The 15,062-nt window shown below is 38.6% G+C and overlaps 1 protein-coding gene across 4 annotated transcripts in view; it reads left to right on the top strand.

The window, feature by feature from the left end:
- MAPK14 (mitogen-activated protein kinase 14) overlaps nucleotides 1-15,062 on the top strand; it is a 71,230-nt gene that overhangs the window by 20,599 nt on the left and 35,569 nt on the right. For all 4 annotated transcript variants that reach the window (XR_009505749.1, XM_059938823.1, XM_059938822.1 and 1 more), the window contains exons 2-3: nucleotides 1,263-1,392; nucleotides 7,839-7,897. Coding sequence is in view for 3 of the 4 variants with exons in the window: in XM_059938823.1 (XP_059794806.1) it covers nucleotides 1,263-1,392; nucleotides 7,839-7,897 (189 nt within the window). In the remaining variant the exon portion in view is untranslated. The remainder of the gene's footprint in view (nucleotides 1-1,262; nucleotides 1,393-7,838; nucleotides 7,898-15,062) is intronic.

Genomic DNA, 15,062 nt, shown 5'->3' with positions numbered 1-15,062 from the left:
GAGGATGAGACATGATAGAATTAGCCCAAACAGTCTCTAAAAATAATTAAAATACACATCATATCTTGCTGTAGATGTCCTGTATGATCTGGCCTCTGCCTGTATCTCTGACCTCATTCTTTTCCATGCTCCCCTTGCTCCTCGTGCTCGACCTACACAGGCCATGTTTCTTTTGTCACTCCAGCACACCATATTTTTTCTACCTCTGTTTTATTTTTCCTTTGTTTGCACTTGCTTTTCTGAGAGGCAGCACAGGAAAATAGTAGTGTGAGCTCTGGATCCAGACTTCCTGCACTGTCACTCTCTAGCTTTGTGACCGTGGGCAAGTTATTTATACTCTCTGTGCTTCAGTTTCCTTATCTGTCAACTGGGGAATGATAATAAAGACTCACTAAATTTTAATAATAATTTTTGCTTCTGCTTGAGGCTCTTTTCTGCTATATCTTTACATGGTTGCTACTTTCTTATCATTCACTTCCCTCAGCTCAAATGTACTTCCTCAGACATCCTAGCTAATGTAGCATAACTCCACCAGCTTTCTGTTGCTCTTTATCCCATTATTCTATTTTATTTATTCATAGCATTCATCACTGTTTGAAATTTATTTTATTATTCTGCTCTTCCCCTCTCCCCCCATCCCCTGAGGTCAGGGATATGTTGACTTATTCCCAACTGTATCTCAGCTTCTAGAAAGTGACAAATACTTTGTAGGTGCTCAAGAAATTTTTTTGCCAACTCACTGTCCTGAAAACATGGTGGTTTCCAAGGCCTCTGATCAGGCAGCATTTGGTGGCAAGGTGACACTGAGGCCTAGGCCAAGAAGACAGAATCCAGCTCTTTGTGTACCAATCTGTTGGCTCATCTAGATCAGGTGGCTGCTTGTTTTGTGTTATTGGGACATAGCTACATCCATTTAAAAATTTATTATCTGCTGCTTTCCAGTTCCAAGCACAGAGTTGAGTAGTTGAGACAGAGACCCTAAGCCTCACAAAGTCTAAAATACTTACTATCCAGCCCTTCACGGAAAAAGTTTGCTGATCCTTGATTTAGATGCATAGAAAAAAAGACAAGAAGGAAACACCAAAAATAATTAATAGATTACTTTGGATAGTGGGATTATATGTCATTTTAATTTTTATCTTTATACTTTTAAAATTTGTTAGAGACCCATTTAATTTGGAAATGAAATAGCCTTATAAATACTGATTTTAATATATTTAGATAACATTTGATGATGAGCTTTTTATGTTTTTTTTCCTTAGTGCTGCTTTTGACACAAAAACTGGGTTACGTGTTGCAGTGAAGAAGTTATCCAGACCATTTCAGTCCATTATTCATGCCAAAAGGACCTACAGAGAACTGCGGTTACTTAAACATATGAAACATGAAAATGTAAGTTAATAATTCAAGGCAGGATAAACTCTGCTCTTTAATAGACTGGAAAAAATTGTGTTTTAATTACTGCGAATGGAAATGCATTAGAGTACATCAAACTTTGGACCGTCCTTCTTGTACTGGGGTGTTAGTGACCACTGCATTATGTCAGGTAGATACTCAAAGCCTTGGGATGAAATTGGTGCATCTTCCTGGAGTTCCAGTTTTAACTTAAAGATTTTTAGAGGGAAAACATATAAAAATTTTTTAATAAAAATGAATATTGTGAGATAAAACACAACTCACAAGGATTTTTAACAGAAAATATTACAAAGAAGTTTCGTATTCTCTACTTGGTTTACTTAAGACTATATTATCAGAATATGGGAATCCATGGTATTTTGTGTTGTTATGGGTTTTTTCAGTGGAGAAGTTTGAGGAAGAGTGCCTTAGTTCACTGAATGTCCTATCAGAGATGGGTATTATTTTCTGGATAATTTAATATTATAATTTTTTCCTTTTAAGTTTTAAAAGACAGATTTTCTAGATTCAGGGATTTTAATAAATGTGACAAAGACATTGTTTAAGTTAAATATAACGTTTTCTTGTCTATAAGTTTGGACATTTGAGAACAATGCTGTCCTGCAAAGGAGTGCTTAAAAATCCTAATAGCATAAATAAATGGATGCAGTTGGAATATTAACTGAAAGTGAAAAAAACAATTGACTGAGGACACTTATTTTCCTGAATTTCAAAATCAAGTTAGAAAGGGTTTATGTGATTGCTGTATGAAAGGAACTGTAAAATTTGTAGCATTATGGAAACAATGGCCATAGAGATTTTAGAACTATTTGACCCTATTGGTGGTTACTGTGACTGTGTAGAAAAAAAATTCGATTTTTCAACTTATTACTTGGCTATTCAGATATTTTTCTGTTTCAGTAATTGAACTCTTTTTCTTCATAGTAAGAAAAAAATGTATTAAAATACATTTGTTTCACGGAGTACAAATTTCTTCTAAATTGAGAGCATTGTGACTTAAATTTGGAATTTAAGCTGTTGTAATCACAGCTGCAGCTTATTTATTTTCGTGTTTTAATTGCATGCTATTGAGAACGTCCTGTTTTCCACAGATTATCTCCATTCCTAGGTATAATTTTTCTATGAGCATCCATGTGCAAACTTGAGTTTTTAAAAAGTTCAGTGCAGAGCTGCAGCCTTCCTAATCAGTGACATGTTTATAAGAAGTTGAGATATGTGGAGAAAGCTGGCAGGAGAATCTTTATTCCAAAGTCTGCATAAAATCAAGGTGGTCTGGCAACTTAACTGATGGGTTTACATTTGGCTTTTAACACAGTTGAGTCATTACACGTTAATAAATGTGACAAAGACACTGTCATAGCTTTTTAAGAATACTTTGAAAATGGAATGCAAGCCAAACATTTATGGAACCCCAAAGCACCTCCAGGAGGCCCCAGGATCCCACTGATGTTGTCTATGCTAATTTAAGAACATCTACTGTAGAAGATTACCAGCACTGTAATTTATTGTTCTGCTTTATTTCATAGTCAATTTAAGCCAATGTTTAGGGCAAAAATTATTTTGGGTTATCTGAATCCATGCCTTGGCTTTTCTAGTGATCATTGCAACAACCTTATTTAGTATGCTATATTTTAATTTTCCGTAATGAGATACTTTGAAATATGTCTTACATGATATTGGGCTGGTTGCATTTGAGCCATTCTGTATTTGTAGACATGAAGAGGCCGCAGTGATGGGATACAATTGTTTTAATTTAGGAAAGGCTATACGACTTTAAAGAGGACTGAGCGTATTAGGAAAACAAGATTTTAATTTATCTAAATTGTTTTATAAGCAGTTTACTTAATAGCAGTCTTTTTTATATTAAAATGTTCAGGTTTTCACTGTATCAATATAGAGGGTCACCTGTATTTAGATGGTGATTTGTTGTTTGAACAAAAGGAGGCAGATGGCTGAATGTTCATAGTTCTCCATTCTGTTGGCAAATGTTTGAAGAGGGACTGGGAAAGGGCCAAAAGACTTTGACTAAATGTAGAAAAATTCCGGAATTTCAGTCTATTCTACAAACGCTTGTTAGGTATGTACAGTGTAAAAGTATTTTTACCAGGTGAAGAACCAAGACTTCCAAGTAAGTTTAATTGAGGATTTTAAGAGGAATTCCTCTCCGTTATCTTCTCTTCCTCTTTTTCTTTCTTTCTTTCTTTTCTTTAATGACTGTTTTGGGCCACTGTCCAATTTTTAGCTAGCTGCCAGGACTCCAAAGACAGCAGCAGCAGCAACTTAAAACTCGTGAAAAACTTAAGTAAGGATTGGTAGCAAATAGAATTTTTAGCTGCCAGAATGCACATGTGATCTTTTACACAAAAATGCCTCTGACTTACAATCCGTAGTTCGTTTTATTTCTTTTACTAGTGATAATGAATGACAGATATGTAATTTTCATATGGGTTATAGGAGCTAGGGGATGTTACTCTCTGAACAAATTTACCTGGCCCATTCCTGACGGAATTTTTTGACCTTGATCTCATTGACACCTGGTCTAAGGAAAGATTAAAAGGAAGCAGCTGGCTAGCTGCATCCTTTTGCTGTCTGAGTAGGTACTGTACAGTTAAGGGCCTGGAGACCTATACATTAAAAAAAGCTTTTAATGATTAAGGGACTCCTTTCATAAATTTTATTTGGGAGCCTTAGATTTAATCTTACCATGATAGAACAAGTGGTTGTTTTGGTGTGCTTGTGTTAAGTACATTAAATATTGTCTTTGACTGGTTACTGACTTCAAGTGTTTTGTGAGTGTGCACCAATTTAATAAAGATGTATTACTTCTGTTTGTCATTGTAGGACAGTCATCAGAGATATTTGCTGATTATTTGTACTATAACTGTCTTTTCTAAATATTTAATTACTGGGTTACTTTCTAAAGTGTCTGAAATCATATAATGGCAGAAGGAGTAAGGAAATAGGCTAAAATATGACAAATTAAAAATAAATTTCCATTTAAGAAATGAGAAATGAATCGATTATGGAATGTTCCCCAAATCTATTTTAATGCTGGGAAACTTTTGTTTTACAGTATTTTCCTTATGATTAATACTCCATAAATAGGATTAATAGAGAAGGGATATTTGTAAAAGCCCACAAAAAATAAAAAATACTTTGATGTAACATGAGTGGCTTTAATGTCATAAAATGTGTCCCTTTTAAGGAAATTAAAATTTGATAGAGTATTTGCTAATATGCTTTGTTCTATTATTTTTTTCCAAATTAGTCATTGTGCTTCTTGCAGCCATACTTTTTGATCATTTGAATAATTGAATTTAGCTTTATATGTCATGTTTTGTTACTGGAAGAAGCTGCTTCAAATAGTTTGTTTCTGTGATTTGTATTTTACAGTTCATTATAAAACTCTGAAGTTTCTGGTCACGATTTATTTTGGTAATCCACAGCAGGTCAGTCCTTTGCGCTAGGCACCTTCAGATACATTGTCTACATAATCTTCCCCAAAACACTATGAAAATAAGCAGTGATATGCACGTGTCTTTCATCTGAGGAAAATGAGGCTCAGAGAAGATACTTTTATTTATGTAACAAATATTAATTGAACTGCTGTGTGCCAGGCAACATCCCATGTTTTGGGGTTATTGGAATGTAAAAGAAAGAAGCTCATGGGTCTAAGAAGTCACAGATTGATTGGGAGTTCAAATTTATAGCTGTTTGATTCTAAAATACCTATTGTGTTTTCATATTGAAATGGGAGTTTTTATTTAAAATGCTTGGACTTGTTTCACTTTAGTGTGTTTGAGATAACCCTTGCATGAATAATCCTGTGTGAATTGGATCTCTAGTAGTTTAATTTTATTTTGATCTGAGGATATTTTCACAGCCACAATTCAAATAATAATGTAAAACAATGGAAATTGTTTTAAAGTTTTCTTGTTGAGAAGATGGGGCATCTCAGATAACAAGAATCAGTGATTAGAAAATATTGGAGCAGGTGAATAAAATTGGCTTCTAGATCTCAGCCATCAGAAGTACAAGAGGGTGTAGGGGGTAGTAATCAAAAGACCAGAGGTTGGGACTTCCCTGGTGGTGCAGTGGTTAAGAATCTGCCTGCCAATGCAGGGGACACTGGTTCGAGCCCTGGTCCGGGAAGATCCCACATGCCACGGAGCAACTAAGCCCGTGCACCACAACTACTGAGCCTGCACCCTAGAGCCCGCGTGCCACAACTACTGAAGCCCGTGTGCCACAACTACTGAAGCCCGTGTGCCTAGAGCCCATGCTCTGCAACAAGAGAAGCCACTGCAATGAGAAGACTGCGCACCGCAACAAAGAGTAGCCCCCGCTCACTGCAACTAGAGAAAGTCCACGCAGCAATGAGGACCCAATGCAGCCAAAAATTAATTAATTAATTAATTAATTTTTAAAAAGACCAGAGGTCTTAAGCCAGGACTGTATCAAACTCAAGGAGAACAATTACGATTTAGATGGGAAAGGAAAAAGAAAATGATTTGACTTACTTTAAAGCACTATTCAGAGCTATTATAAGGTCATCGATACACTATTGGTGGGATGTAAGTTGGCCTCATCTTTATGGAGGACAGTTTGACAGTATTAAGATCCTTAAGCATATTGATATCCTTTGATCTTGTAATTCTATTTCTTGAAATTTATTCTCTGGAAGAAAATACAAGATGTATATATGCACACATGCACGCATATGCACATATACTTGCAGTGTTCCTTAAATGTCCAAAGATAGGAAATTGGTTTTATTATGGTATATACAAATGATAGAACATATTATTGAAAAACATTTGAGGACATGAGAATAGTCATTATTTGTTAAGTGACAAGGCAGGATATAAAACTGTATGCATAGTATAACCCCGATTTAATTTATGTACATCAGAAAAATCAAAGAAAGTATCTCAAAATGTTAATGATAGTTATAACCAGTAGTACAATTAGAGGGAATTTTCGTTTTCTTGTGTACGGTTGTCTGGATAAGGAGAAGATGGATAACTGTACTTTTCCTTTGGAATAAGATGCAAAGACTTGAAAAGCTATTCTTCTTGAATTCCAAGGCCTTTTTTTAGTTTGTTTCCCTTTTGGGTTCAGGCTATATAATTGAAATTGCTTTTAAAAGTTGATATTTGTGTGGGGTTTTTTGGGGTTTTGTTTTTTTTGTCTTATACATTTATTTATTTATTTATGGCTGAGTTGGGTCTTTGTTGCTGCATGCGGGCTTTCTCTAGTTGCGGCAAGTGGGGGCTACTCTTTGTTGCGGAGCACGGGCTCTAGGCGTGTGGGCTTCAGTAGTTGTGGCACACGTGCTCAGTAGTTGTGGCTCGCGGGCTCTAGAGCACAGGCTCAGTAGTTGTGGCGCACGGGCTTAGTTGCTCCGTGGCATGTGGGATCTTCCCGGACCAGGGCTCGAACTCATGTCCCCTGTGTTGGCAGGCGGATTCTTAACCACTGTGCCACCAAGGAAGCCCAAAAGTTGATATTTGGATGAGTGGTGTAACATTCTAATTAAAAGTGCTCTTTTTCATGATAATATTTTGAGTGTTGGTATATTTTACTGAGTCCACAGTCATGGGTCAGTTTTCATGAAGCCCATTTAGCTTTTCTTCGTTTCATTTCCAGATACCCTTAAATCTTGCTGGGCATATTACACATGAATTATATGTCTTGTTTGCCTTCTTAGTGCCTAGCTTTGTGGAAATGAGTGGTCTGGGTTTTAGGAGGAACTGGGGAAGGGGGGGGGGGATGTTAAATTAATCAGTGTAAATCCATGACCAGAAAAACTGCTCAAAGACCATGGATTACTGAGTATTAAGTAGCTCTTTGCTTTATCCTTGCATAAAGATAGCTTTTTTTTTCATTTTTATAGTCTGATCTAAATACCTGATAGTGATTAATAATCTTAATATTAAGAATATTATAAGAATAATACCAAGAATATACTGAGAAGATATATTGGGGCTTTAAAAATGTCAGTTTTGAAGACTATATAGTAATTTTTATTGAATAATATATTTTAAAAAGAAAAATGATACTATAACAACAGCTGTAGAAGTATGACTTTTTTCTGTTTGTTAATCATTAGACTATCAGTGCATGTGTAAGTCAAGAGTCCTAAATCTTTTTGCTTCCTGATAAGCTAATGGCTATATGTGACCAAATTCTAAAGACATGAAGATTTTAGTAGTAAAATGGGTTATTATGAAAAGTGATGTTTAACAAGTAAAAAACAAAAGCATAATTTGGGTAAAAAATAAGTTGGAGTTATTAAGTATACAATAATGTAATGTACTGAACTGAGAGCAGGATTTGGAATTAGTTCCTATTAAAATGACTAAGACCTGATGGATAAGTTCAGTATTTATTTACTGTTTGATTTTTATGTTTTCTTGTAGGTGATTGGTCTGTTGGATGTTTTCACACCTGCAAGGTCTCTGGAGGAATTCAATGATGTGTGAGTAAATCTTTTGTGTTTGCCTTCCTCCGCCAGAGGTTAAAGATTAGCAGCGCATTTCTACTCCTGAACCACTTAGCACTATCAGACTTAAGATTCTTTATTCCTGTCATCCAACTCTTCTGTGGAATGGGGAATGGATGCAGAAGATGTATATTTTGGGGGGTGTAAATTAGTATTTTCATCATCTCAGGCACATTGTGCCCTATTTGGAGACACAGTGGTGGGTCCTGGCAAGAGTTCCATAGAGAAGAGTATAGGGAGTTTTGACCATGATTTTTATTCTCAAATTGTCTGTCCCAGCTTTCAAAGGGACATGTTTATATCAAGAAATGTGGTGGAGCCCTGGTTCCATATAGATTCTTCCATTTCTTTTATCCTGCTTGTGTGTGGGAAATGCATGCTGATCTTTAAAGTACTGGATTTCTGTACTGGGACAAATGTTGGGCCTCATGTGTTTAGAAAGCTGATTCTCCCAGTTTTGTGACCATCTCTATTGTTTTAGCCTGGGGAACCACCCCTAGAAAGAGGGGCTGAGATTCTCAGGAACGAGTAGTCGAGGGCTAGGGAAAATGAAACGGAGAGGAAGAGAAAGTTGCTATGAGGGTATGTTATTAAGTCAGTCACCATTGTGTGCAACTGGGCTGAAAACTGCCAGGGTCTTCAGTTTTCTAGAAGTTGTATAGAATGCACCTCAGATGGGGAACATTTACCCACTGGCTTCTGACTCCATTGGCAAGTGTTGCCCCATGGGGCAGTAATGCCCTCACATGCCCAGGTTGCACCTGTATGAGTACAAGATAGATGCCAGCAAGTGTTGTGGATGTTGTGCAGGTGTTGTACATGTGTGAGTGCTGTACTGTAGCTTTCCCAATATCTGAATTAACATACCTCCCGTCCCCAATTCACAGGTACACTATACCATAAGAGAGAAGGAACACCTTAAATTTAGGGTTATACATTTTGTCCTGGTGAAATTTTGGTGTTCCTAAGTGGAAAGGATGACTATTGTGAAAGTCCAAATAAAATTGCAGATCTTGGCTGCTCTTCCTTAACCTCTACTCTCCACTGTCCCCAGTGCTGAACTTAACCCCACCCTTATCCTGGGCTCAGTTTCTCCTACCCTTATCCTAGGCCAAGTGCAAGCACCATTTGCTCATTTCCCAAAGAACAAGTGGGAGGGAGTGGAGGAGATGTTTGAGCTTGTGTGTTCTGTCTAATGAAAGGGGGAAAAAAATGAAAAAGAAATGTAGAATATTAAATGGAAAGAGAAGGAGGAAGGTAGCAAAAACATCTCCCACAACTTGAACTTAGTTGGAACATGATATGACTGTGAGTCGAAGATGAAAGAAGGAGAATCTAGTCTAAGTGAAAGAACTCCCACCCGCATTAACCTTGATCCTGCTAATAAAAGTTTAAGAAAAAACTTTGAACTTCCTTCAAGCGAAGGGGAAAAAAAAGGCAGTAACTAAGAACAGCTGTGCTCCCTGAGCCCTGCGTGTCTCTAGAATGTGGAGGCTTCTTAAAGCCTCCTTACTGGATGCCCCAGGCAGAAGCATGTGTGTTGCAAGTTGTTGAGCCCTGCTGTAGGCTATGCTTGGAAGAGAGAATATTGCCATGATGTTTTTTTCTTTAACATTAATTCATTAATTTTTACTTTTTTGAGGTTTTTTTTTTTTTTTTAAGAGCAGATTTAGGTTTACAACAAAATTGAGGGGAAGGTACAGAGGTTTCCTGCTTACCCTCCTGCCCCTGTACATGCATAGCTTCCCCCATTATCAACATCACTCACCAGAATGGTATATTTTTCACCAAGAATGAACCTATATTGACACATCATAATTACCCAAAGTCCATAGTTTACCATAGGATTCACTCTTAGTGTTGAAAAGTTTATGGATTTAGACAAATATATAATGACATATCATTATAATATCATACAGTGTATTTTCACTGCCCTAAGAATGATGGGTTTTGATATTCTGCCTAAATGTGGAAAAAATGCTGAAGTAATATGTTTGTGAATTACTTTGGAAAACATTTGAATCAGGATTGAGCTATAGCCCAAAATTTTAGGTGTGACGAGGATTGATTTTTTTTTTTTTCCTAGGAAAGGAATTGATAATTTGCTGACCTGGGCTAATGCTGTATTTTGCCTTAATCAGGCATATGGAACTGGATTATGAGCCTGTTTTTCCTATGTCAAAGACCTTATTTAAGGCTAGTGTCTGAGAGGTTAAGTTTTATCCATTGTGGTGCCTATTGGCTCCTTTATCCTTTTGAAGGCTCACTGACTACAAGCATACCCACCGAACTGAAATTGCATTTATTTCTTCATTCATTCAACAAATACCATGGCTACTGAGCAGGAATCTATTCTTTCTGTGTAACTGTAGCTGGGTTCTATTTGCTTATTTATTTCCAGATTTACTGAGATATAACTGACATACAACATTGTGTAATTTGAGTTATGATTGTTTATAAATAAAAACTTAGTTCACCGTTTGGGAGCAAATCTCAGTACTACTTGTTGAATACTTGCTGAGCAGAGTGTTAGAGCAAGGCTCAGGATAATCAGAAACACTAGTCTTTCCCTTGATGAAATAAGAATCTTGTTAGGGGAAATAAATTCAAAACACTTTTGTAGGGGCTTCCCTGGTGGCAAAGTGGTTAAGAATCTACCTGCCAATGCAGGGGACACGGGTTCGAACCCTGGTCCGGGAAGATCCCACATGTCGCAGAGCAACGAAGCCCATGTGCCACAACTACTGAGCCCGCGCGCCTAGAGCCTGTGCTCCACAACAAGAGACGCCACTGCAGTGAGAAGCCCGCGTACCGCAACGAAGAGTAGCCCCAGCTCGCCGCAACTAGAGAAAGCCTGCGTGCAGCAATGAAGACCCAACGCAGCCAAAAAATAATAAATAAATAAAATAAGTAAATTAAAAATAACAAAAACAACACTTTTGTGACCAAGTTATCAGTTGACTGTAAGACCTTGGACAAGTCACTTTTCCTCTCTGGGTCCCAGTTAACTTCCGTGTAAAATGATGAAAATTGGGGTGGTTCACTTCTGAAGTGTTTTCAATCCCAGAGAATCTCTGAAAATAGAATGATGAACCTAAGGATAACCTTTTGGAAAAATGTTTCATTGTTTACTTTTTATGATGTATGTATCACTGAGAAAAAATTAGTGCTTGTCCAGGACTATGGTTATTTCACTGATTTCCAAAGTCATTTCAGAATTTGCATAAGAGATCAAACATCTTCACCTACAATTACAGGGTGTGCAATTTTTTTTTTTTAATTAATTAATTAATTTATTTATGGCTGTGTTTGGTCTTCGTTTCTGTGCGAGGGCTTTCTCTGGTCGCGGCAAGTGGGGGCCACTCTTCATCGCAGTGCGCGGGCCTCTCACTATCGTGGCCTCTCTTGTTGCGGAGCACAGGCTCCAGACGCGCAGGCTCAGCAATTGTGGCTCACGGGCCTAGTCGCTCAGCGGCATGTGGGATCCTCCCAGACCAGGGCTCGAACCCGTGTCCCCTGCATTGGCAGGCAGATTCTCAACCACTGCGCCACCAGGGAAGCCCCAGGGTGTGCAAATTTAAATACCTTTAGGGCCAGACAAATAACATAAACTACGCTCAGTGCTATACAACAGAATACCTGCACTTCCTAAAAGCATTCAAATTTACATTAAAACAAAATAAACAGACAAAGACCCACTGTTCTGGCCAAATCAAACAAGCTGAAGACTAGAGTGGTTCTACAGGCTGCCAGGTTTCGAGCAAACAGTAATTTTGTTTTTTGTTTTTTGTTTTTGTTTAAAATATTTATTTGTTTTTTCTGTGGGGGGGTTGTTTGTTTATTTTAATTTATTTTTTTAAATTTTTGTCTGCGCTGGGTCTTTGTTGCTGTGCGTGGGCTCTCTAGTTGTGGCGAGCGGGGGCTACTTTTCATTGCAGTGTGCAGGCTTCTCATTGTGGTGGCTTCTCGTTGCAGAGCATGGGCTCTAGGTGCGTGGCCTTCAGTAGTTGTGGCACGCAGGCTCTAGAGCGCAGGCTCAGCAGTTGTGGCTCACAGGCTTAGTTGCTCTGCGGCATGTGGGATCTTCCCACACCAGGGATCGAACCTGTGTCCCCTGCATTGGCAGGCGGATTCTTAACCACTGCACCACCAGGGAAGCCCCAAACAGTAATTTTGAACATGAATTTTCTGTGCTAATTAACAAAATCTCTAATTACTTTTCATAGTTATAGTTGGCTTTTGATCATGTGTTATGTGTATTTGTGCCTTTATTTTTCAGATAGCACTTTCCATTTATCATACAATTCAAGTCTTTACTGAATTTTAAATTTCTTAGTTAATAGGCATCCTACATAATTCATTAGTAAGACTATACTTTTGAGAAAGGAATAATAGATAGGTAGTGAGTTTTGATCATTAGAAACAATGTGCAGTTACTGAATCTAACAGAGCTGGTGTTTGGAAAATGTGGAGTTAAAATATGAGAATACCAAGTTGTTCTTGACTACGATATGATGTGGTTGTACAGTTGGCAAAATTTTATAAGATATATCTAGATCCTTTTAATGATTGGATATCATTTGGACATTTCGGTTTGCTTCTTTTTTTTTTTAATTTTTTAAAATTTTTGTCTGCGTTGGGTCTTCATTGCTGCGTGAGGGCTTTCTCTAGTTGTGGCGAGTGGGGGCTACTCTTCATTGCGGTGCGCACGCTTCTCATTGTGGTGGCTTCTCTTGTTTCAGAGCTTGAGCTCTAGGCGTGCAGGCTTCAGTAGTTGTGGCATGAGGGCTTAGTAGTTGTGGCTCGTGGGCTCTAGAACGCAGGCTCAGTAGTTGTGGTGCATGGACCCAGTTGCTCTGCATGTGGCATGTGGGATCCTCCTGGACCAGGGATCAAACCCATGTCCCCTGCACCAGCAGGCGGATTCTTAACCACTGTGCCACCAGGGAAGTCCCGGGAAAGTGGATACAGTCAGGTCCTCACACACACACCAAGATGTAGAGCTTAGTGAAGCATGTACCCACTAGGCAGCTCCATCGCTGACTGCTTTGACGTAATCCATACTCCTGCTAGTGTTGGAGGGTCTCCTGCAGAGGCATGGGGTGGCCACGGCTCACCGGGGGGACAAGGTCACTGGCAGCAGAAGTCGTGGGAAACACTCCTTGGCGTGAGCCCTCCCAGAGTCTGCCACCAGCCCCACCAAAGAGCCTGGTAGGCTGTCTGTTTGCTTCTTGATGGTAATATTTGGCAGGAGGTGGCATATATCTGCCTTATGCATGCTGCAAATATTTAGTTACCAATAGAAATCCAAAATCTTGAAATAGCCAGTATTAGAACCTAACCCTAGAGTAAGCTGCACCTTCATGCTACTACAACATTGCCTTTTCTTAACTATAGTGGTTCTCTGATCAAGCTTAGTAGACAATGAAGAGTTTTTGGACTCAGTGCAAACAACTTCCTCAAATTTCAGGAAAACTGAATTGCCATTTTCCCCCTTATTTTATAACTTCCCATCCCAGGTTTCTTATACCCAAGTTCCTTATCTCTGCTTGGTTCTTGAAGAGGGATGTGGAAGTGGGGTTTTAGATTCTACCGTGATTTAGCAGAAGACCTACAACAGGGTCAGTCAGCAGCCATTGTTTTAGTGAAAGCCAATGGGCAGATAATCACCTAGTTTATTTAGCCTTCCACTAACTAAAAATGATTGTTCAACCACTAAGTGTAGCCTTTTTTATCAGTGTAAAAGCTGCTGAATGTACCAAATAGGTAAAGGAAGTTTCTAGATTTATATTTTAACCTGATTTCATTCATAAATATTTAAATACCCATCCTATGTTAAGCATAGTACTAGTCTCTGGGGAATATAACAAATTAGATAAACATGATCCCTGATGATAGATTGAGACTCTTTAATTGGAGAGAAGAACAATTTAAATGACCAAACAAAATACAGTGTGATAGGTTCTGGAAGATCCTACATGATTTTTATTCCTGTTCACTCTCTGACCTCATCTAATACTTTGCCCACTCACTCACTCCATTCCAGCCACTCTGGCCTCTTTATTCTTTCTTGAATACAGACATCCACATTCCCAGTAGAACCTTTGCACTGGTTTCTAATGTTGGCCTGGAACACTCTCCCCCACATATCCACATGACTGGTTCCTTCATTTCCTTCAAGACCCTACCAAAAGGTCATTTCATCAGAAGCTTTTTTTTCCCTCTCCACCATAGCTGAAATACTACCCCCACTGTCAGGGTCTACTCCTTACTTCTTCTTAGCAAATTTTATCATCATATATGTACTGTTGTCTGTCTTCTCCTTGTAGCTTGTAAGCTCTATTAGAGCAGGGAGTTTATTTTCTCCCTTGTTGAGTCTTCTTTATTTGGCTGTATTGGGTCTTCGTTGCTGTGCATGGGCTTTCTCTAGTTGCAGAGAGCTGGAGCTGCTCTTCATTGCAGTGTGTGGACTTCTCATTGTGGTGCCTTCTCTTGTTGCAGAGCATGGGCTCTAGGCTCGCGGGCTTCATTAGTTGTGGCACGTGGGCTCAGTAGTTGTGGCTCTCAGGCTGTAGAGCGCAGGCTCAGTAGTTGTGGCACATGGGCTTAGTTGCTCCATGGCATGTGGGATCTTCCCGGACCAGGGATTGAACCCATGTCTCCTGCATTGGCAGGCAGATTCTTAACCACTGCCCCACCAGGGAAGTCCCCTTGTTGAGTCTTTAGTAGTTAGAAATTCTCAGAAGTTGAGAGTGATTAACTGAATTGTATAATACCATATATAAAATTGTACACATCTTAGGTCTTTTTGGCTGTAAGTCTATTTCTAGTCACATTTTTCTTGATCCAGAGCTCTATTTGAAAGTTTGCTAACCCTTCTTATTGGGTAAATGCTGTGATAGGTTGTATGTAAGATGTCAAAACTAAAGGCCTTCAGTTACATGTGATCTCATTAATGAGATGAAGCATAAACGCTTACCTAAAACAACTTAAAGGACCAAGTCAAATTTGCAGTGTCAAAGCAACATACAGGGTATTAAGTGATCTCAGAATATGAGAGAAGCTTAGTGGAGGAAAGCCTCTAAAGAAGGTAATAACTGTATCTGAAGAAACAGATAAATAAGGATTGGGTGTAGAGGTC

This window comes from Balaenoptera ricei, chromosome 11 (genome assembly GCF_028023285.1).
Source record: "Balaenoptera ricei isolate mBalRic1 chromosome 11, mBalRic1.hap2, whole genome shotgun sequence".
Classification (NCBI taxonomy): Eukaryota; Metazoa; Chordata; class Mammalia; order Artiodactyla; family Balaenopteridae; genus Balaenoptera; species Balaenoptera ricei.
Note: the sequence above shows the minus strand (reverse complement) of the source record. Positions and strands in the feature narration are given on the sequence as shown.